Source organism: Haliotis rubra, unplaced genomic scaffold, assembly GCF_003918875.1.
Source record: "Haliotis rubra isolate DU_JTF1 unplaced genomic scaffold, ASM391887v1 Scf470, whole genome shotgun sequence".
Classification (NCBI taxonomy): Eukaryota; Metazoa; Mollusca; class Gastropoda; order Lepetellida; family Haliotidae; genus Haliotis; species Haliotis rubra.
In genome coordinates this window covers 246500-268557 of record NW_025767158.1, presented here as the reverse complement: position 1 = coordinate 268557, position 22058 = coordinate 246500, and the positions used below count along the sequence as shown (strand labels likewise).

The window sequence follows — 22058 nt, the reverse complement described above, 5'->3', positions numbered from 1 at the left end:
CTCACTCACTTAAGTGCTACAATTGATTATCCCCCGCAAAGCGTTAGCCGGGGGGTATTTAAATGGACTCCGTCCGTGCGTGCGGGCGTCTGCACATTTGTCTTTTCCGGGAGCAGAACTTTAAAACTGTTCGATGTTTCTTCACCAAACTTGGCACATGGATAGATCTGGTGGTGTACTGGTGCCTTTTGGTAGTTTTGGTATTCTGAATTAAATATTTTTGGCGTTTCCATGGCAACAAGTTTGACTTAGACTGAAATTGGTGGTAGCGCTTTTTTCCGGAGCAGAACTCTAAAACCGTTCAATGTTTCTTCACCAAACTTGGCACATAGTTTGGTCTGGTGGTGTACTGGTGCCCATTGGTAGTTTAGATTCCTGAATAAAATATTTTGGCATTTCCATGGCAACAAGTTTGACAGAGACTGAAACTGGTGGTAGTGCTCCTTCTGGAGCAGAACTTTTAAAACCTTTCAATACTCTCCTTCCACTTTTCTATATACACACCAAAACATTTGACATAATCATAACTCGTAGACATAATCATGAAGAGTATTTTGCCATTGCAGGGGATATTGATGACTTAGTCTTCTTGTTATTCTGATATAGACTTGACCTGACTGTTTTTGAATGAACTCAAAGCCATGATAGTAGTAGATATGATCTGAAGCTTCATCTATGGCCTATTAGACAAGGCATTTAGGGCATTGCTATAGACATATAAGTCTGTCGTTCTGACAATTGTTACAGGTATAAAAATGAAGTGACCTGACCTCTGTGCAATAAAACGCTAATGATGATGTTTAAGTGTTTCCTTTGGAACCAGAAGAATATATGTGAATGGAAAAGTAAAAAGATTATTTAAAAATCTTTTTGTTAATATTGGTCATAGTCATGATAATGTTCAGCGGTTTTAATTGTCTGAAGTACATTTGTGACTGGTTTCCAAAATGAAATTTGGCGCAATCTACTTTTAATTTTAAACATGCTCTTATGATTGAAACCGAGTCTGTAAAATATTGTTTTATGCTATCAGGTGGAGAACTTCTCAATATCGGCACGAGGGAAGGATCTGTTTGTTGGTGCTACACTTCAGATTACAAACCAGAGACGATATGGTCTTGTTGGACCTAATGGGTGGGTATCTTCTTGTCTTCCCTTTTCATATTGCAACCAGAATTTCATCTTTGAGTTGTGTCTAAAGGGTATGCCAGTATCCTGCTGTATCCCACAGTGGGCAATGTCCTGCATTTGTTTGATCGTTTCTAGGTTTATCAGCACAATACCTGTGCTCAAGGGACCACTTGCATAGAGTGAGTAAAAGAATATAGTTTTACGCCGCTTTTAGCAATATTCCAGCAATATCATAGGCTACCACACCACCTCTTGCATGAGGTGATCTTATCGCCATGACTATCACAACTGTATGTTAAAGTATTGGAGTTACACCTTTTTCTAGGATTAAAACTGCGTTCTGCAAGTTGACCCTTCATCACTTTGTGATTTCTTCCCATGTTAAGCTGGTATGTCGTGATATAACTAAACTAGAGGTGAAAGTGACAAAATCATTAATCTCAACTCACTCACTTTTTCTGATACGATTAATTAACTAAGAAGTTATTTGATTATGTTTACCTCAAATGCAAATATTTTTTCATGATATTTGGGGAATGTTGGGGTGGTTGAAGCGTTTGCCAGTCACACCGAAAACCTGGGTTCGATTCCTCACATGGGTACAATATGTGAAGCCCATTTCTGGTGTTCCCTGCAACGATAATGCTGGAATATTGCTAAAAGTGACAAAATAACTCACTCGCTCATTCATTAATGACATTTGGTTGTTTGCGTCTTGCTGGACAAGTTTTTATCAGTTCAAGGGTTTTTCACCCACGTGACTTGCTGTGAAATACTGTTCAAAGTTATGCATAACCTAAACGCATTTAAATCAACTTTTTTTGTCATGCATAACTAATGACTGGGTGTGATTACTCCACAGGCATGGCAAGACTACGCTGTTGAAACACATCCAGAGCAGAACACTGAACATTCCCCCCAACATCGATGTGCTGTACTGCGAACAAGGTAAATACCCCTTGTGATTATCTATAAATTGTGTGTTTTGCGAGTAAGAATCGGTCCCCTGCAACCTACTCTTGTCGTACATTATAATTTAATCTGTCAAGCCGTCACGGGGCGGTGGGGTAGCCTAGTGGTTAAAGCGTTGGCTCGTCACGCCGAAGACCTGGGTTCGAATCCCCACATGGGTACAATGTGTGAAGCCCATTTCTGGTGTCCCCCGCCGTGATGTTGCTGGAATATTGCTAAAAGCGGCGTAAAACCAAACTCAGTCAGTCAGTCAAGCCGTCAGACTTATTGATGCCCATGATCATTGGTCCATTGTTCGTGTGATCCTCCTCAGCCTCATCTACTTTTTGCCCCTTTGAAGCCTGTTTTGGGACCACATATTTGACATTATTACAGGGCTCCAGATAATTTTTCAATATCAGGAGTACGTACTCCTTAGTTTTTCAATATAGGAGTACTGGAAAATCTTAAGAGTACTGAATGGAATTTAATGGCATATCAGTAACCTTGTGTTTCGTGTCATATATGCACCACAACGTTGCTAGTCTTGTGTAAACAGGTCAATAAACAATAAAACAATACCTTTTCAGATACTTATGTCTGTAAATGATTCTAGGACCATCGTCGTGGTGCATATCTGCTACGTTTTCCAAATTATTTCCTACCGTATCGTGCATATTTTTTATCCGTACATCACCGATACGGCCCTTATCTGGAGCCCTGTTATTATAAAAACTCTCAACAAACAAAACTTGGTTAAAATGACTGTTAGACGACACAAAACTTGGCTATTGTGTGACTAATATGTGTGACCAATGCACGACTTACATGTGGCTTACTTGTGTGTATAGAGGTGCAGGCAAGCGAGGAGAAGGCCATCAACGTGGTGCTGATGGCAGACAAGAAGCGTGTAGCTCTCCTGGAGGAAGAGAAGAAGCTGATGCAAGAGTCGGAAGCGGGCAACACTAACAACAGTGAGAGGCTCAAACAGGTAGGTCATCACGATATCGGGTGGCGGCGGGGTAGCCTAGTGGTTAAAACGTTCGCTCGTCACGCCAAAATCCCGGGTTCAATTCCAACATGGGTACAATCCGTGAAGCCCATTTCTGGTGTCCCCCACTGTGATATGGCTGGAACATTGCTAAAAGTGGCGTAAAACCAAACTCACTCACTCACTCATCATATAGGAGGGGATATGGGGTAGCCTTGTTAAAGCTGTTCCTCTTCAACCTAAAGGCCGGGTTTGTGTTCCCCACATGTGTTAGGCCAAGTTCTGGTGACCCCTGAATTTAATATTGCTGGAAGTGGCATAAAACAACACTCACTCATCAGAAGGTTGGGGAATAATTCGGATGGTGGGATAGCCTAGATAAAGTTTGTTATAGATAAACAACCACTTCATTACAATTAGGGGCGATGGGGTAGCCTAGTGGTTATAGCGTTGGCTCCTCACAGCGAAGACCCGGGTTCAATTCCCCACATGGGCACAATGTGTGAAGCCCATTTCTGGTGTCCCCCGCCGTGATATTTCTGGAATATTGCTAAAAGCGGCGTAAAACTAAACTCAGTCAGTCAGTTCATTACAATTAAAGCTATATTTCATCACTGCTACATGAAGCTATCGGTATCTACACCAAAATATTGCCTGAATTGTTTTAAATAGTGAGTGAGTGAATTGGGTTTTATGCCGCTTTTAGCAGTATTCCAGCATGGCTTGACGAGCAAATGCTTTAACCACTAGGCAACCCCACCTCCCATGACTTGTAGTAAAGAAGCTGTAAAGCCACAATGACATTTCCTTGTCCAGCATAATACTCTGACTAAAGGAGATGGGTCTCTTCCCAAAGAAAACAATCTCAATGATTAGGTGAGTGAGTGAGTTTAATTTTACGCCGCACTTAGCAATATGCCAGCTATATGGCGGCGGTCTGTAAATAATCGAGTCTGGACAGACGATCCAGTGATCAACCGCAGGAGTATCGATCTACGTAATTGGGATACAATGACGTGTCAACCTAATCAGTGAGTCTGACCATCTGAACCCATTAGTCGCCCCTTCCTACATTCATGGGTTACTGAAGATCAATTCTAACCTGGATCTTCACGGGTTTCAATGATTAGGAGTTGAATATGTAACTTACAGTCTATGAAGCAACTCATCTTGTTTCGTCTGTCCAGGTGTATGAGGAGCTGCGTGCTATCGGTGCTGATGCAGCCGAGTCAAAGGCGAGGAGGATCCTGGCTGGTCTCGGCTTTACGAAAAATATGATGGAGAGGTCCACCAAAGATCTGTCAGGAGGCTGGAGGATGAGAGTGTCTCTTGCCAGGTAAGTACAGGCTCACAGAAGTGGAACAACAAAAATGTTGTGCTCCTGTTTCACATTCAACAGTATGGTCTTATTCTTCTTTGTCATGGAAATTCTTCTTAATAGTATTTCTTCTTTAAAAAATGGTAATTTGCAGCTTGCCAGCAAACATGATAAGACCTGGCTTCCATTAAAGTTTCCTTGGGGATGTACTGTACATGTTACTGGAAAAACTGTACAAAAGTTCCTGTAATGTCATAGAAGCAGAACAAGCAGCCTGAATATTGCCCAGATGGACTGCACTTGGCAAAAAGCTTTAAGAAAACCCAAGTCACCCACCCATCCCCTCACTCTTTGATCAAGTGGTCAGGCCTTGGGACATGCTGACACTATCTATCACTGGATTTTTTGGTCCAGACTGGATGAATTTCAGGCTACTGTTGATGTGTGACTGAGTAGGGCATTAAACAAATATACATTTTCATAGTACTACAGGGGGTGATGAGGTAGCCTAGTGGTTAAAACATTTGCCCGCCACGCCGAAAGCCGGATTCGATTTCCCACATGGGTACAATCTGTGAAGCCCATTTCTGGTGTACTCCGCCGTGATATTGCTGGAATATTGCCAAAAGCGGCATAAAACCCAACTCATTCACTCACTCATAGTACTACAGAGATGGCAAACTTTTGATTGAGTAGACTGTGACATTTGTGTTGATTCAGGGCCTTGTTTTTGGAGCCTACGTTGCTGATGTTGGATGAACCCACCAACCATCTGGACCTGAATGCTGTCATCTGGTTGGACAAGTAAGTGATGGTCCTGATGATTTTCGGGGCCGTGGGGTAGCCTAGTGGTTAAAGCGTTGGCTCGTCACGCCGAAGACCCGGGTTCGAATCCCCACATGGGTACAATTTGTGAAGCCCATTTCTGGTGTTCCCCGCCGTGATGTTGCTGGAATATTGCTAAAAGCGGCGTAAAACCAAACTCAGTCAGTCAGTCCTGATGATTTTCAGGTGTGTGTTGCAACTACAGGGGAAAAGTGTTTGCTCGTCACACCGAAGACCTGGGTTTGATTCCCCACATGGGTACAATGTGTGAAGTCCATTTTTGTGAGAATATTGCTAAAAGCTACATAAATACATGCTCTCTCATTTCAACTATGAGGACGTATACGTCCTTGGCAGCTGTAATTGTTTTTATACACAGTAGCAAAATGGCAGTGGGGTTGCCTAGTGGTTGAAGTATTTGCTCGTCACACCGAAGGCCTAGTTTCAATTCCTGACATGGGTACAATGTGTGAAGCCCATTCCTGGTGTCCCCTGCCATGATATTGCTGGATTATTGCTAAAGGCGGCATAACACCTCTCTCACTCACTCACTCTAAAACGAGCATTAGTCTAGGCTAGTACAGGCAGCAACGCACACATGCAAGCACATTTGTATTTGAGTGACTAAATTTTAACAGAATGTGATCTGAAATCCATTTTCACCACATCTGTTCATTTATAAAAAAATTGCGATTTGTCACTCTTCATACTGATTATATTAATATCTCCCTTTACATATCACAGCTACCTGCAGACATGGAAGAAGACTTTGCTTGTTGTGTCTCACGACCAGAGTTTCCTTAACAACGTGTGCACTGACATCATTCACTTAGACATGCAGAAGCTCTTCTATTACCGTGGCAACTTTGGCGCCTTTAAGAAGATGTTTGTGCAAAAACGGAAAGAGCAGATTAAGGATTATGAGAAGCAGGAAAAGAGGATTAAGGAGCTGAAGGCTTCAGGACAGTCCAAAAAGAAGGCGGTACGTAACTAGATTGAAGACAAGGGACACTGGCTACCTGGCCTCTGTGTTTTATTGATGCTACACCCACTCTGTGGATTGGTATATCTTCTTCATATATACTACTGCCTCTGTGTTTATATTCACCATACACTCCACTTCCTGTGTATATTCTCACACACCCCACTTCCTGTTTATGTTCACTCTTAATCCCAGTGCCTGTTTATATTCACCTTGCACCCATCTGCCTGTTCATATTCACCGTACACCCCACTGACTGTTATATTCACTGTACATTTCACTTCCTTTTTATATTCACCGTACACTCCACTTCCTGTTCATATTCACTGTACACATCACTTCCTGTTTATATTCACCATACACCCCACTGCCTGTTTATATTCACCGTACATCCCACTGCCCGTTTATATTCACCGTACATCCCACTGCCCGTTTATATTCACCGTACACTCCACTTCCTGTTTATATTCACCTTAAAACCCACTTCCCGTTTATATTCACCGTACACACCACTGCCTGTTTATATTCCCTGTACACTCCACTACCTATTTATTTTCTCCTTACAGACCACTTCCTGTTTATATGCACCATACACCCTACTTTCTGTTTATATTCACTGTACACCCCACCTCCTGTTTATATTCACCATACAGACCACTTCCTGTTTATATTCACCATACAGGCCACTTCCTGTTTATATTCACCATACAGGCCACTTCCTGTTTATAATCACCATACAGGCCACTCACATATTCATCCTGTTTATATTCACCATACAGGCCACTTCCTGTTTATATTCACTGTACACCCCACTTCCTGTTTATATTCACCATACAGACCACTTCCTGTTTATATTCACCATACAGGCCACGTCCTGTTTATATTCACCATACAGGCCACTTCCTGTTTATAATCACCATACAGGCCACTTCCTGTTTATATTCACCATACAGGCCACTTCCTGTTTATGTTCACCGTATTGATCACTTCCTGTTTATATTCACTCCACATCCCACTTGCCTGTTTGTAGTCACCGTACACCCCACTTCCTGTTTATATTCACCATGCAGGCCACTTCCTGTTTATATTCACCATACAGACCACTTCCTGTTTATATTCACCATACAGGCTACTTCCTGTTTATAATCACCATACAGGCCACTTCCCTGTTTATACTTGCCTGTTTGTATCACCATACAGGCCACTTCCTGTTTATAATCACCATACAGGCCACTTCCTGTTTATATTCACCATACAGACCACTTCCTGTTTATATTCACCATACAGACCACTTCCTGTTTATATTCACCATACAGGCTACTTCCTGTTTATAATCACCATACAGGCCACGTCCTGTTTATAATCACCATACAGGCCACTTCCTGTTTATAATCACCATACAGGCCACTTCCTGTTTATATTCACCATACAGACCACTTCCTGTTTATATTCACCATACAGGCCACTTCCTGTTTATATTCACCATACAGGCCACTTCCTGTTTATAATCACCATACAGGCCACTTCCTGTTTATATTCACCATACAGGCCACTTCCTGTTTATGTTCACCATACAGGCCACTTCCTGTTTATATTCACTCCAGATCCCACTTGCCTGTTTATAGTCACTCCACACCCCACTTCCTGTTTATATTCACTAGTGTTGGGAATTGGTTAAAATCTCATAATTGATCGAAAAAAATCAGTTAGCATCATTTTTCAGATTATCCTATTCAGGTTGTTATTGCAGATATGTATTACATGATGCAACGTGTTTCTTTAAAGTGATGACTAACATATCATGAACATAAACTTCCTGGGGTCTTTTCAGTCAGAAATATTCTAATATTCAGTTAGTGAAGTGAGTTTTCTAACAATTAAACATGTTTTCTGTCCCTGACAACTTCGAAGATATGTTCCATCTTGAAGGGTTTCAAAGACTAAAACAGTTGTTCCAAAATTGTTTGTGTTCGATTATGACAAAATGTGATCGATTGCTTGGTCGTTTGGTCACTGCGACCAATCTTCGATTATTTTAATTTATCTGAGCACCACTAATATTCACCTTACAGGCCACTTCTGTTTATATTCACAGTACGCTCCACTTCCTGTTTATATTCGGGGCGGTGGGGTAGCCTAGTGGTTAAAGCGTTGGCTCGACGCCGAGGACCCGGGTTCGAATCCCCACATGGGTACAATGTGTGAAGCCCATTTCTGGTGTTCCCCGCCCTGTGATGTTGCTGGAGTATTGCTAAAAGCGGCGTAAAACCAAACTCAGTCAGTCAGTCCTGTTTATATTCACAGTACACTCCACTTCCTGTTTATATTCACCATACAGGCCACTTCCTGTTTATATTCACAGTACACCACACTTCCTGTTTTTATTCACCGTACACTCAATTTCCTGTTTATATTCACCATACAGGCCACTTCCTGTTTATATTCACTGTACACCACACTTCCTGTTTTTATTCCACTTCCGTTTATACTCCACTCCACTTCCTGTTTATATTCACCATACAGACCACTTCCTGTTTATATTCACTGTACACCACACTTCCTGTTTTATTATTCACCGGTTCGACACATCAACTTCCTGTTTATATTCACCATGCAGGCCACTTCCTGTTTATATTCACTGTACACCACACTTCCTGTTTTTATTCACCGTACACTCCACTTCCTGTTTATATTCACCATACAGGCCACTTCCTGTTTATATTCACTGTACACCACACTTCCTGTTTTTATTCACCGTACACTCAACTTCCTGTTTATATTCACCATACAGGCCACGTCCTCTTTATAGTCACCATACAGGCCACTTCCTGTTTATATTCACCATACAGGCCACTTCCTGTTTATATTCACCATACAGGCCACTTCCTTTTTATATTCACCATACAGGCCGATTCCTGTTTATATTCACCATACAGGCCACTTCCTGTTTAAGTTCACCGTATAGGCCACTTCTTGTTTATATTCACTCGTCATCCCACTTGCCTGTTTGTAGTCACCGTACACTCCACTTCCTGTTTATATTCACAGTACACTCCACTTCCTGCTTTTTTTCACCCTGTACAGCCCACTTCCTGTTTTTATTCACCGTACACTCAACTTCCTGTTTATATTCACCATACAGGCCACGTCCTGTTTATATTCACCATACAGGCCACTTCCTGTTTATATTCACCATACAAGCCACTTCCTGTTTAAGTTCACCGTATAAGCCACTTCCTGTTTATATTCACTCCACATCCCACTTGCCTGTTAATAGTCACTGTACACCCCAATTCCTTTTTATATTCACCGTACAGGCCACTTCCTGTTTACGTACAGGCCGCTTCCTGTTTATATTCACAGTACACTCCACTTCCTGTTTATATTCACAGTACACTCCACTTCCTGTTTTTTTTCACCCTGTACAGCCCACTTCCTGTTTTTATTCACCGTACACCCCACTTCCTGTTTATATTCACCGTATGAACCACTGTTGCATTGTAGGAGGAGAAACAGAAGGAAGCATATACACGTAAGCAGGCGAAGAACAAGGTAAAACAGACGATGTTCGCTGAGGAGGAGAAGCCCACAGAGTTGTTGCAGAAACCTCGCGATTACATTGTCAAGTTCTCCTTCCCCAAACCCACTCCTCTCAGCCCTCCTATACTGGGTGCCCACAGTGAGTATATCACAGAACCCCTTAATTTCAACCCCTCCACTGAATGCCCGCAGGGAAAAGTATATTCTAAAGGTCTATCCCTTACAGTGTTACAATAACACTGCTAGTATGTAGTTATTGCCCATGTACATACATACAGCTAATATACAACGAAGTCACTGTATTATCCAACCATTCAAGTTAACAACAAGTTAACGACAAGTTTAGAAGGGTAGCTATCAAGCGCAGAGATCAATGGGTACTCTGTGTGTATTGTTTCGCGATGTGGGTGTATGGTTAAGCCTCTGTATTCATGGAAAATCAACTCAAAGTCTCAATTGTTTAATCCAGAACTTGTTCAATGTTCCATGAAACCTGGGTCAAACAAGCAGATGAAACCTGGTTGTGATTTGATGAAACATTCATAAGAAATAGATGTAACTTTGTTGAAACTCAAGTATAACATTCGTAAGTCCTAGATTAAAGTGATTTGAAACATTAGGTGAAACTTTCCTGGCCAATACAGACTTTTACCTGCCTTTTTCCGCAAAACAAACCTAAATTATCGCTTCATCATGCATACTATGGGCTTTGTTTAAACTGTCAACTTCCAGTCATAATGTCAAAATTTAGAGTTATCCGTCCTTGAAGTGTCGTAAGATACCAAAATTGTAAGCACTCAACTTAATCAAACTTTATGTCTCTGAATAACTGATTCCAATACACAGTGTACATCTCACAGATGTCAGCACTTCTCCCTTGTCCTGTGCAGTGTATATCAAGCCTTAGTAGATGTTACCTGTATACACTGGATAACAGCAGCCAGTAGGAATTGGTTTTCAGTAACCTGCTTGTCGTAAGAGGCGACTGACAGATTCAGGTAGTCAGGCTCGCTGACTTGGTTGACATAAGTCATTGTATCCCAATTGCGTAGATCGATGCTCATGATGTTGATCACTGAATTGTCTGGTCCAGACTCGAATATTTACAGACAGCTGCCATAAAGCTGGAATATTGCTGAGTGCGGCGTTAAACAACAAACTACAATGCACCACGCTGTATGTGAGACAGTGATGGAGCAGGTGTAGACTGTGAAGTCTTGCCAATTGTGTCTACTGTATATTAAGTGCCTGCTGTTGTGTATTTCAGATGTCACATTTGGCTATGATGGACAGAGGCCACTGTTCAAGGACCTGGACTTTGGTATTGATATGTCATCCAGAGGTAAGAAGGCTTAGGAGTTGTCTCCCTTGGTTTTATTGCAACCCCATGAGATGGATGCTCTAAAAGCTATGCTCCAGTCTGATTGGTTAAACATAACCACAAATGGTGCTAAACCTTGGGTTAGATTTTGAGGTTGGGTCCAGGGTTTGAGGAGTTCAGTTGTATTATGTTTTGATTCTGGCAATATCAACCAGTTGTTTTGTGATAGGTTTTGAGTAATACATGGTTGACAACTGTTATGACCACACTGTGCCGAGCTCTCAGAAAACTTTGATTATATATCCGACTCTAACTAGATTATGTAAATATTTGGAGAGGTGGGGTAGCCTAATGGTCAAAGCGTTCACTCGTCACACCGCAGGACAGGGGCCAATTCTCTTCATGGGTACAATGTGTAAAGCCTATTTGTGGTGTCCCCCACCATAACATTGCTGGAATATTGTTAAAAGCAGCTTAAGACCCACTCTTAAACATAATCAGTCATATCTGTCTCTGCCAAGGTGTTACAATCACACGATTTGATCGTCTCTTAGATCTTAGTTCAAGGGAGCAAGATCTCCTCAAGGGAGTGAACTATGTCTGCCTGTGCGAAATGAAATTATGCCTAGTTTAATTGCTGTGTTTGTGTGGGGGGCGGTACCATTATAGCCTAGTGGTTAAAGCATTCGCTTGTCACGCCGAAGACCCGGGTTCGATTCCCATATGGGTACATTGTGTGAAACTCATTTTCTGGTGTCCCCTGGTGTGATATTGCTGGAACATTGCGAAAAGCAGTGTAAAACCATGCTCGCTCACTTGCTCACTTGCTTGCTTGCTTGCTTGTGTGTAGAATTTTGAAGCCTCCCTTCTGATTTGTTGTTGAGAAAGATTAGTGGGCAAGATCTATGAAAGGTTTGTCATAATCTTGACTGAGAAAACCGCCTCCGTGGTGAAGTGGTTAGAGCGTCCGCCCGGAGAGCGGAAGGTCACGGGTTCGATCCCCGACCGCGTCATACCAAAAGACGTTAAAATATGGTACTTGTTGGTCCCTGCCTGGCGCTCGGCATTAATGGGTACAACAAGGACTGGTCGGCTCGGAGTCAGTATAATGTGTCTGAGTGGGGTATTCATGCTTCACTGCGGCATGGTATGTCAGTGGGCTAGCACTATAAAACCAGCTTCAGTCTGGGCTAGTACAAGCAGTCGCACATACACATACACACGCATGCACGTCATATGAGCAAAATATTCTCAAGCATGACGTTAAACCCAATTTCACCTCACCTCACCTTGACAGAATGATATGGAATATTAGTAAAGAATCTGACACTGATACTGAACACAAAACACTGGCTTGTTGTGCAAGGCTTGGTATATTTTCTAAGGAACAAGTGGAATCAATTATACAGTGATCTGATGTTTAGTTACATGTTGAGGGATCTGTTATATTATTTATGTGATTAGAAACTCATGTACATGATAATTGTACTCATTCATCTTGAAGATACTATTTACGTTGACCATTATTATAGGGGACCGTTCATAATGGATTTTGTACATGACATGCAGGGGTCACTTATTTTGTACATAAATTGACTGGCCATTGTCTTTACTGAAAATATGCTGACAAGTTTGTTAACATGGAATTATGGAAAGGGAGTTAACTCTGTACATCTTAGCAGTATTTTTGACCTTTGTTTAAATCCGTTTGATCCTAAGAAATTTATTACATTGTCAGTACCTAAATGATGTTGATGAAAACATTTCAGACATTTCAGCTTTGTTATTACTGCAGACACAGAGTATGGTGTTTGATTAAACAGTGGACGAAGAATCTGCACAGGTTGTTCGTGGAAGAGAATTAGATATTAGGGGGAAAAACTGCAAATCCTTCCTGGTTTTCAGTGAGACGAATGGCTCTGTCTGTATGGTTTAAGCAGTGTAATGTTTTGTTATTTCAGTTGCAATAGTTGGACCTAATGGAGTTGGCAAGAGTACATTCCTCAAGCTGCTGACAAAGGAGATACAACCAGTAGGTTCATTTTGCCTTAACACACAAAAAATAACTACCTAAGATGTACAACCAGAAAATACCAGGAAAGACCTTTGTCTCAGGTTTTTCTAACAGAAAATATTTGCTGCACAGGATATGTGTCCAGAATAATTTGTGAGCATAAAAAACATACATTGCCATGATGAAAGGAGAGGGGGAACTTGGGAGGGGGTTCTGAGAGATGGGAACCTATTTCCCTCCACCCCCTCTCTAAGCCCTTGGCCCCTCCTGACTTCTCCCACAAATCCTTTTAACCAGGTCCACTCTCTATCTCATGGCCTGTGTCATTGTTCGGATACAGTTGTTGATAAACTAATGTCATGTTGCTAGAACATTGATCACTGCTGCATGAAGCAACAAGGAAATGCCAGTCTCAAAATTACAAGATCTCTGCCCCTCATGACCCGTGAAGATCTGGGTTAGAAATGATCTTTAGTAACCCATGCTTGTTGTACGAGGTGACTAACAGGATCGGGTGGTCAGACCGCTGACTTGGTTGACACATGTCATCAGTTCCCAATTGCGCAGATTGATGCTCATGCTGTTGATCACTTGATTGTCTGGTCCAGACTTGATTATTTACAGACCGCCGCCATATAGCTGGAATATTGCTGAGTGCGACATAAAAGTAAACTCACTCACTCACTCACTCACTCTCATGAAACTCAATAATTGATGACATTTTATCCTTATTTCAGCAACAAGGAGAAATAAGGAAGAACCATCGTTTGGTAAGTTAGATGATTCTTTAAAACAGGGTATAATTACTTTGAAAACATTTTGTACAAGTTTGAATCTAGTTAATTAAGATATGTTTCTTGTCAATAAACAATGAAATGAATACAAAACAATTCTATTTTGATAGCTGAGTAATCTGCTTGTAAGGGTTGAAATGCATATAAAAGTTGTATGCTTCAAGATCATTCTGCATAGTCATGTGTTATGTTGTCAGCTGTGATGATGATGGTGATGATAGTGATGATAATGAAGGGCAAGATGCTGAAACAGTTTAAAGACAATTATCAATTTTATGTTTTGGCATTGCCAGAATTTGATCCGATATCTATGAAAAGTGAGATTTTAATTGAATTACTTCTTATTGTTATATCTTTTATTCATTTTAATCCAGCAAAAAAAAAGAATGAAAACAATATATCATTTGTATATTTCTTTTGTATTGTGTGTTGCATTTGGCTCTTAATAGTACTTACTGGCTTCTGTTTTGCAGAGGATAGGAAAGTATGATCAGCATTCGGCAGACCAGCTAAATCTGGAGGAATCCCCAGTAGAATATCTTCAGGTAAAGTCTAGGCACCACTTCTATTCAGATTTGATACTGAAGTGTCCTGGAACTTGTGATATAAGTAAAGTACTATCTCATCTACAGCAAGTGTTCTTAGCGACAGCTGCTGTATGTCAGGCTTTGAGATAGATGGCTGCTGCTTCAAGCATTGCCTTTCTTGATTGTCAACGGGGCGATGGGTTAGCCTAGTGGTTAAAGCGTTCGCTTGTCACGCCAAAGACATGGGTTTGGTTCCCCACATGGGTGTGAAGCTGATTTTCGGTGTCCCCCACCGTGATATTGTTGGAATATTGCTAAAATCGGCGTAAAACCATACTCACTCACATGATTGTCCACACACCAGCATCGCTGTAATCAGCTGCAAAATTGCTGATACATCATTAAACAATGTTCACTCATTCAACACATCCTCCAGACACACACATCTACATATCGTTTCAATACTACACATAACTAGGCTGCACTTACAACTGACAATATAACTCGACTGATTCACATGTGAAAATAGAAGCACAGCCAGGAATGGGAGTTATCTCCCTTACCCACTGTTGTAACTATGCCTGACCACTGTGCTGACTCTTGCAGTGGCGGGGCAGTGGGGTAGCCAATTGTTAATGCATTCGCTCGTCACGCCGAAGACCCGGGTTCGATTCCCCACATGGCTACAATGTGTGAAACCCATTTCTGGTGTCCCCCCCCTCTGTGATATTGCTTGAATATTGCTAAATGCGGTGTAAAACTAAACTTACTCACTTGCAGCGGCTGTTCAACATGCAGTATCAGGATTGCCGGAAGATCCTGGGGAAGTTCGGCCTGGCTAGTCACGCTCACACCATAAAGAACAGCGATCTGTCCGGGGGTCAGAAGGCTAGAGTGGCAATGGCAGAACTCTCCTGCAGAGCTCCAGATGTTCTTATCTTGGTGAGATCACTGAGGATTGTTGGGGGTATTTTATGTTACCGCTGCACTGAGCAGTATAAGATGACAATTTGAAATGAATTGTGATTAGCAGCAATCTAAGCAGCAGGTGTAGGATGATAATGGCGTAGTCAGCCAAGACTAGCTGCCTGATCCGGCTAGTGACGTTTAACATTCACTGAAAGGAGATCTACTTGCCAAATGAAGTTAAGGATAACCCAATTCTACCTTAGGGACTGTTCATAATTTATGACTTGGTGGGGATGATTTTTATGGAGATGCATGTACAATATGAATAACAACCCCCGCTAAAATTTATGTACAAAGTAAGTGACCCCCCTGCATCTCATGTACACTATGTACCTCCCTCTCCCCCAAAAAGTAAATAAAATATTAAAAAAATAAAATGGGTGACCCCACTTAAAATCATCCACAGGGGCTTGTAGCGTTAAAAACTGCCATCAAGGTGTGTTGGTGTGTACTGTCACTATCGTTAGTGACAGAACATACCTTTATGGCAGTTTTAGCGTTACAAGCTGCTGTGGCTGGAATAATCCCTGTATTATGTAAAGTGTTAACCTCATGAACATGACTCTTCTTGCAGGATGAACCCACTAACAACCTTGACATTGAGTCAATTGATGCTCTTGCCGAGGCTCTTCAGGAGTTCACAGGAGGTATGTGACAGACAGTCACCAGAGCTGTCTATGGTTCTCAGGCCTAGATTTAGAGAAAGAGCCTTTGTGAAATTGCTGATTTTTGTCTTGAGTTTAATTATATGGCAAACCCAAGTCATGGTCATACCTTCTTAGGATGATGGCGTATGTCTGGGGCTTAGGTTCAGAGAATTAGCTCTGAACTGTGAGAAGTTATGGATTAACTGACTGGCTTAATTTGATGAAGTAAGAGCCAAGCTTAGGCCATATGTTCACCAGAGGTAAATGATAGCAGGTCGACAAATTTGTTAATCTTAGATTGGGGAACTTGAAACCTGACAGACATGATTGCATTCATGATTTAATGGGATTTGCATTTATGATTTAATGGGATTTGCATTCATGATTTAATGGGATTTGCATTCATGATTTAATGGGATTTGCATTTATGATTTAATGGGATTTGCATTCATGATTTAATGGGATTTGCATTCATGATTTAATGGGATTTGCATTTATGATTTAATGGGATTTGCATTCATGATTTAATGGGATTTGCATTTATGATTTAATGGGATTTGCATTTATGATTTAATGGGATTTGCATTTATGATTTAATGGGATTTGCATTTATGATTTAATGGGATTTGCATTCATGATTTAATGGGATTTGCATTTATGATTTACAACGATATGCTTTCATGATATACCCTGGTTTGTGTTCATTATATACCGTATATTACCATAGATAAGCCGATCTCATAGATAAGCTGACCCCCTAACTTGCCCCTTAATATCAGTATCAAAAGGGTTTTTCACTGACAAAGTCGTTTTCTCTAGTTCGTTCACGTGAAACAATATGTCATTTTCTTACTGTCACCAGAAAAAAAAAGTTTGACGAAAGTGTTACCTGTAGATAAACTGACCCCCTTCTAGAGGCTGCTTTTTTGGGTCTTCAAAATTCGGCTTATCTACGGTAATATATGGTAGTGTTGTTTGCATTCATGATGTGCTGTGGTTTGTGTGATGGTTGGTATTCATGATCTGGTCCTCTTCTACAGGTGTGATCATTGTGAGTCACGACGAGCGTCTCATCCGAGAGACAAACTGTCAGCTGTGGGTAGTAGAGAACCGAGGCATCAGCGAGATCGACGGTGACTTTGACGACTACAGACGAGAACTTCTTGAGGAACTCGGGGAGACAGTGGCCAAGGCACCAGAACATGAAAGACTTTGATGAGGAGATCAACGTAAAATTCTTATGTGCAACCATCATGATCATTCTGGCTCAGGACATCACAGAAGCATCTGCTTCAGCTCTGCAATATTGGATAATATGCCAGTGTGATGATGAAAGGGATTGAGACCTACCAAGTAGGGATTGGGAGTATGAGTTGTCATGGTAACAGTGCATATATAATGAGTTGTCATGGTGACAGTGCATATATAATGAGTTGTCATGGTGACAGTGCATATATAATGAGTTGTCATGGTGACAGTGCATATATAATGAGTTGTCATGGTGACAGTGCATATATAATGAGTTGTCATGGTGACAGTGCATATATAATGAGTTGTCATGGTGACAGTGCATATATAATGAGTTGTCATGGTGACAGTGCATATATAGTCCTACCGATCTATTCCATTGGATGAGCAGGTGCTTGGTCATCATTTCTTCGTGAAGATTCTGACACATAGAATCATCATCATCACAATATGGGCTACACCATCCGCTTAAAGTCATTCACCCCATGCTTCATGCTGAGCATAAGGGGGCGGTTGGGTAGCCCAGTGGTTAAGTGCTTGCTGATCTCAATGAAGGACTGAGTTTATGACTGGTTCATCTATCATGAAGTGCTGGACATTGTGCTACCAGGATAAAATACTAACAATTCCTGGATGGTAAAACAAGCTATGGTGGGACTAAAAACCTTCTTTCATGAAATTGTGTAAAAGCTGTAAAAATTGATTTGTACAATATTTGTTAATGTGTACATGGATATTACCAATCAAAGGGATATTTGTAGGTCAGAGCTGTTTTCAGGTCATTTTAAGAAAGTTTGAGCCACACATTTTCTATTTAGGAAATATACTGAGGGAAACAAATAAGGGAACACCACTTTATGGCAGTGTTTCTTTATTTTCAGATTTCCTCCCACAGCGCTATTCAAAGCTGGTGATGAAAACTGGAAAATGTTAAGGAACACTTGAATTTTACTTTGTTCCTTTATTTGTTTCTCTCAGTATATCTGCGCATTACTGTGCTACAGCTGTTTTAACTTAGACATTTCAATGAACATCAGTTTAAGACAAACCATTAGAATTAAACAATATTCAAACAAATCATATAAAACAAAAGCTATCTGTTGAGGACAGGCTCATGTTTGTTTGGTCTGTCTCACCTGAAAGACAAGCTTTTTTAATATCCAAGACTGCTATGCTGATGGTGAGGGATGCTAAGGTGTATCTGAATTGCTGCAAACAGAGGTACATAAAATCAAAGTTGTTTTGAAATAATTATGGCTACATTAGAATTATCTCTCCTGACTACTGAAGATTCTTTGTTATTTGAATATGATACACTGTTATATTGTGTAAATATTAAATGACTCCTCTGACAAAAAGGTTTCATTTCATTTTATTGGAAAACTGTGTTTCAAGCTGTAATACACCATTCAGAACAATCCCTGCTGTGTTGGAAGGGGCTGGTCGTCCAAGGCGCTACCAGTTGTTGTGCAGAGTTGCCTCCCTTGGGCACATATGAAGCCTATCATTGTTGGTTGTCATTCTCATCTGGCGGAGGGGTGTAGCCTAGTGGTTAAACTGTTCGCTTGTCATGCCAAAGACCTGGGTTCCATTCACCACCTTGGTACAATGTGTGAAGCTCATTTCTGGTGTGCCCTGTCGTGATATTGCTGGAATATTGCTAAAGCAGTGTAAAACCCAACTCACTCACTCAATCACTCTCGTCTTAGCCAGCAATGCTGTATACATTCTTTCTTTCTTATTGCTGCTCTCAGTTATTATAGCAGCATGTAAATAATCCACCCTGGGACCACCCTGAGTGTGGTTGTTCAATGCCACACTCAGCAATATTCCAGCTATATGGTGGCGGTCTGTACGAGTCTGGACCAGACAATCCAATGATCATCAGCATGAACATGATCTACACAATTGGGATATGATAATGTGTCAACCAAGTCAGCGAGTCAGACCACCGGTTATTACCACAAGCATGGGTTGCTGACCTTCACAGGTCTAGTTAAGTACACTGGACACAAACCCTACCATTAAGGGATATTTCTGCCAGGGAAAGATGCAAAATCTGAAGATAATATATTCCAGAGTAGCAAAACACATCAATTGTTTGTCCTTGGAAACAAAATATCCAAATACCTGTGTTCCAAATATGAAAGTAAAATAAAGGGGAAGGAGGCCACTGCAGCTTCAGTTTCCCTTGTAAGGTCCATAACTTACAAGTGAAACTCTGGAAATAAACATTTTCGCGTATCTCAACACGAAGGCAAGGTTCGATTCCCCACATGGGTACAATGTGTGAAGCCTATTTCTGGTGTTCCGTGCTGTGATATTACTGGAATATTGCTAAATGTTGCCTAAAACTAAACTTGCTCACTCACTCCCAAATAGCGACTGAATGATGATACATTTGCTTATTTTTGCGACATGTCATTAAATATTCTATTGTGTTTCAACAATATGCTTCGTATTTTTGTAATATAATAATGCAAATAACGTCAACCGACCCCAACCAACCAGACCTTTCCCTAATGTACAAACAATAACATCACAACAAAACATCTTTAAATCCTGCAGCGGCAGTGACGAAGTTACGTGACTCACACCGGCAGTGAAACACGTTGTGTACGTGCTGGTAGGTTGAGGACCAGAGGTATTGTGAACAAAACAATGCCTAAAGTGAAAGTTTTTATTATACAAAATATCAACAATTTGCAGTGTACAGACATTTTAACACCGAAGAAAAAGTGAAAGTTTTTATCATACAAAATATCAACAATTTGCAGTATATACACATTTCAACACCGAAGAAATTAGACTGAAAATATAAAAAAGTACAATTGTATCTGTTTTAGCGAAAAAACATTACTAAACTGAAAACAACCATCAGGAACTCAATATAAACAAGTTTGGGAAAGTTCCATATTTTCAGTACAGTCAATGATGAATATAAGGAAATCGTCAGGGACAGAGATGAGTTCGACACAACCGAGAATTCGTCTCAACCGAGTTCGAGACATTGGGGTTCGACCGTACATGTTCAACCCATGGACACCCCATTCTGACGTAGTTTACTGACTCGGAACTGACCAGTATTTGTTCTATCACGTAATGCCGAGCGCCACGAGGGTAACCACAAGCACCATCTTCAGGCATCTTTTGAGGGGGATCGAACCACCAAACTGTTGTTCCCCCAGTAGACGCTCTACCCCGTAGACTATGGACACGCTCGACAGTGTATGAACAACTTATATTATCCTATACCATGTGTAATGTACAGACAAAAACATCGAGAATATGAACCAAAGAGACGACAATGTGTTCCCATTGACTGACCTGGTTGAAAATTCGCGATCAAACTCCCCGAGCCATCAACCATTGGTTAACCTGTCCTAGGTTTGATAACAGAAAAATCTAATCAAAATCAGATCAGATCTGCGGGAAAGGAAGCATTGTATAACAGTAAAATAATTGGTTATGAGTGGATTAATTGAAATGACACTTTGACAAATTCTTTGACAATTTTGGTGTTCCTTAACTTCCCTTGAGAAGTATATAATCCTTGTTTCTTACACTTAACATATGTTCTGTCTACTGGAAGTAAAGGTAGTCATTGAACGCACATACCGAGCGCTGCCTTTCTCAAAACGAGGTTTACATTTTCTTGCTATTTTGTAGCGTCACATGTTCCCTTTAAAGTAAAAAACGCAATAATGTTTCTTAAGTCGCATTCGTCCTGCACGGGAAGCCATCCAGTAATATATTCTTGTGTTCTTCCTCCTCCGGAAGAGAATTGATTGTCAGTTTGTGATCTGTATCGACAATATGAAAACCTAAAGAGGAACCCTCTTTATGAATGATTCTGTTGAGCTGCCGGGGACATCTCACCTTAACACTGGATCGAACCGCAATAACTGTAACGTTTACCACGATAGGTATAACCGAGCAACGGTCTGTAATCAAAATATATGTACCGTATTCGCCGCAATACGCGCACACCGTATTCGCCACAAGTAACGCTTCAAGCATTGATATAATTGACGGAGAGAGTACCATATTCCACTCCATGGTAACCCAATTGCGAGAACAATTACTAAATGAGTGAGTTTAGTTTTACACCCATTGGGCAATATTCCAGCAATATCACGGCGGGGGACACCAGAAATGGGCTTCACACATTGTAGCCATGTGGGGAATCGAACCCTGGTCTTCAGCGTGACGAGCGGACGTTTTAACCATTAGGCTACCCCACCGCCCCTTAAGAGAATTGAATTGGTATGTTTTGGAACAGTGCCATAATTTAAAAAACAACCAAAATACTTCGCCCTCCCATTCCACATAATGTTATAGCTTATAAAAATATCTCTGGTATTGCTTAGTGGTAAGATTCTCCCCGTTGTCCGTGATGATGAAGCAGATAGTAAATAAATACAACAAACGGTGGATGGCACGAAATTGTCAATAAATTGCCAAATTGTTTGTCTAAAAAGGCGATTCAATACAAAAATTCCCACGTGACAGAAACAGCCATTTGAATTCACGGCACCACAAATAGATCGGTAGCAAAAAGCTTTTGTTGGTTTTATGATCCATGATCATCGCTCACGTTACACGACTCTTATGATCTCTGTGAACAACGGGAGCCTGGTGAGGGCAGGGACTAAGTGAGTGAGTGGGTTTAGTTTTTCGCCTTTATTAAGCAATATTCCGGCAATATCACGGCGGGGACACCAGACATGGGCTTCACACATTGTACCCATGTGGGGAATCGAACCCGGTCTAAGTGAAATGTTTGACAAGCGATATGTC

At 41.1% G+C, this 22058-nt stretch overlaps 1 protein-coding gene across 1 annotated transcript in view; it reads left to right on the top strand.

Annotated features, from left to right (window-relative positions):
• The window catches only part of LOC124290681 (ATP-binding cassette sub-family F member 1-like), a 28424-nt gene extending 9808 nt beyond the window's left edge, over nt 1-18616 (top strand). Inside the window, exons 5-18 of the mRNA XM_046727478.1 lie at nt 1034-1134; nt 1994-2079; nt 2934-3073; nt 4261-4409; nt 5112-5195; nt 5961-6198; nt 9703-9877; nt 11006-11080; nt 13021-13091; nt 13811-13843; nt 14341-14412; nt 15175-15336; nt 15938-16010; nt 17051-18616. Coding sequence (XP_046583434.1) covers nt 1034-1134; nt 1994-2079; nt 2934-3073; nt 4261-4409; nt 5112-5195; nt 5961-6198; nt 9703-9877; nt 11006-11080; nt 13021-13091; nt 13811-13843; nt 14341-14412; nt 15175-15336; nt 15938-16010; nt 17051-17226 — 1635 coding nt within the window. The 3' untranslated portion in view covers nt 17227-18616. The remainder of the gene's footprint in view (nt 1-1033; nt 1135-1993; nt 2080-2933; nt 3074-4260; nt 4410-5111; nt 5196-5960; nt 6199-9702; nt 9878-11005; nt 11081-13020; nt 13092-13810; nt 13844-14340; nt 14413-15174; nt 15337-15937; nt 16011-17050) is intronic.
• The last annotated feature ends 3442 nt before the right edge of the window (nt 18617-22058 follow it).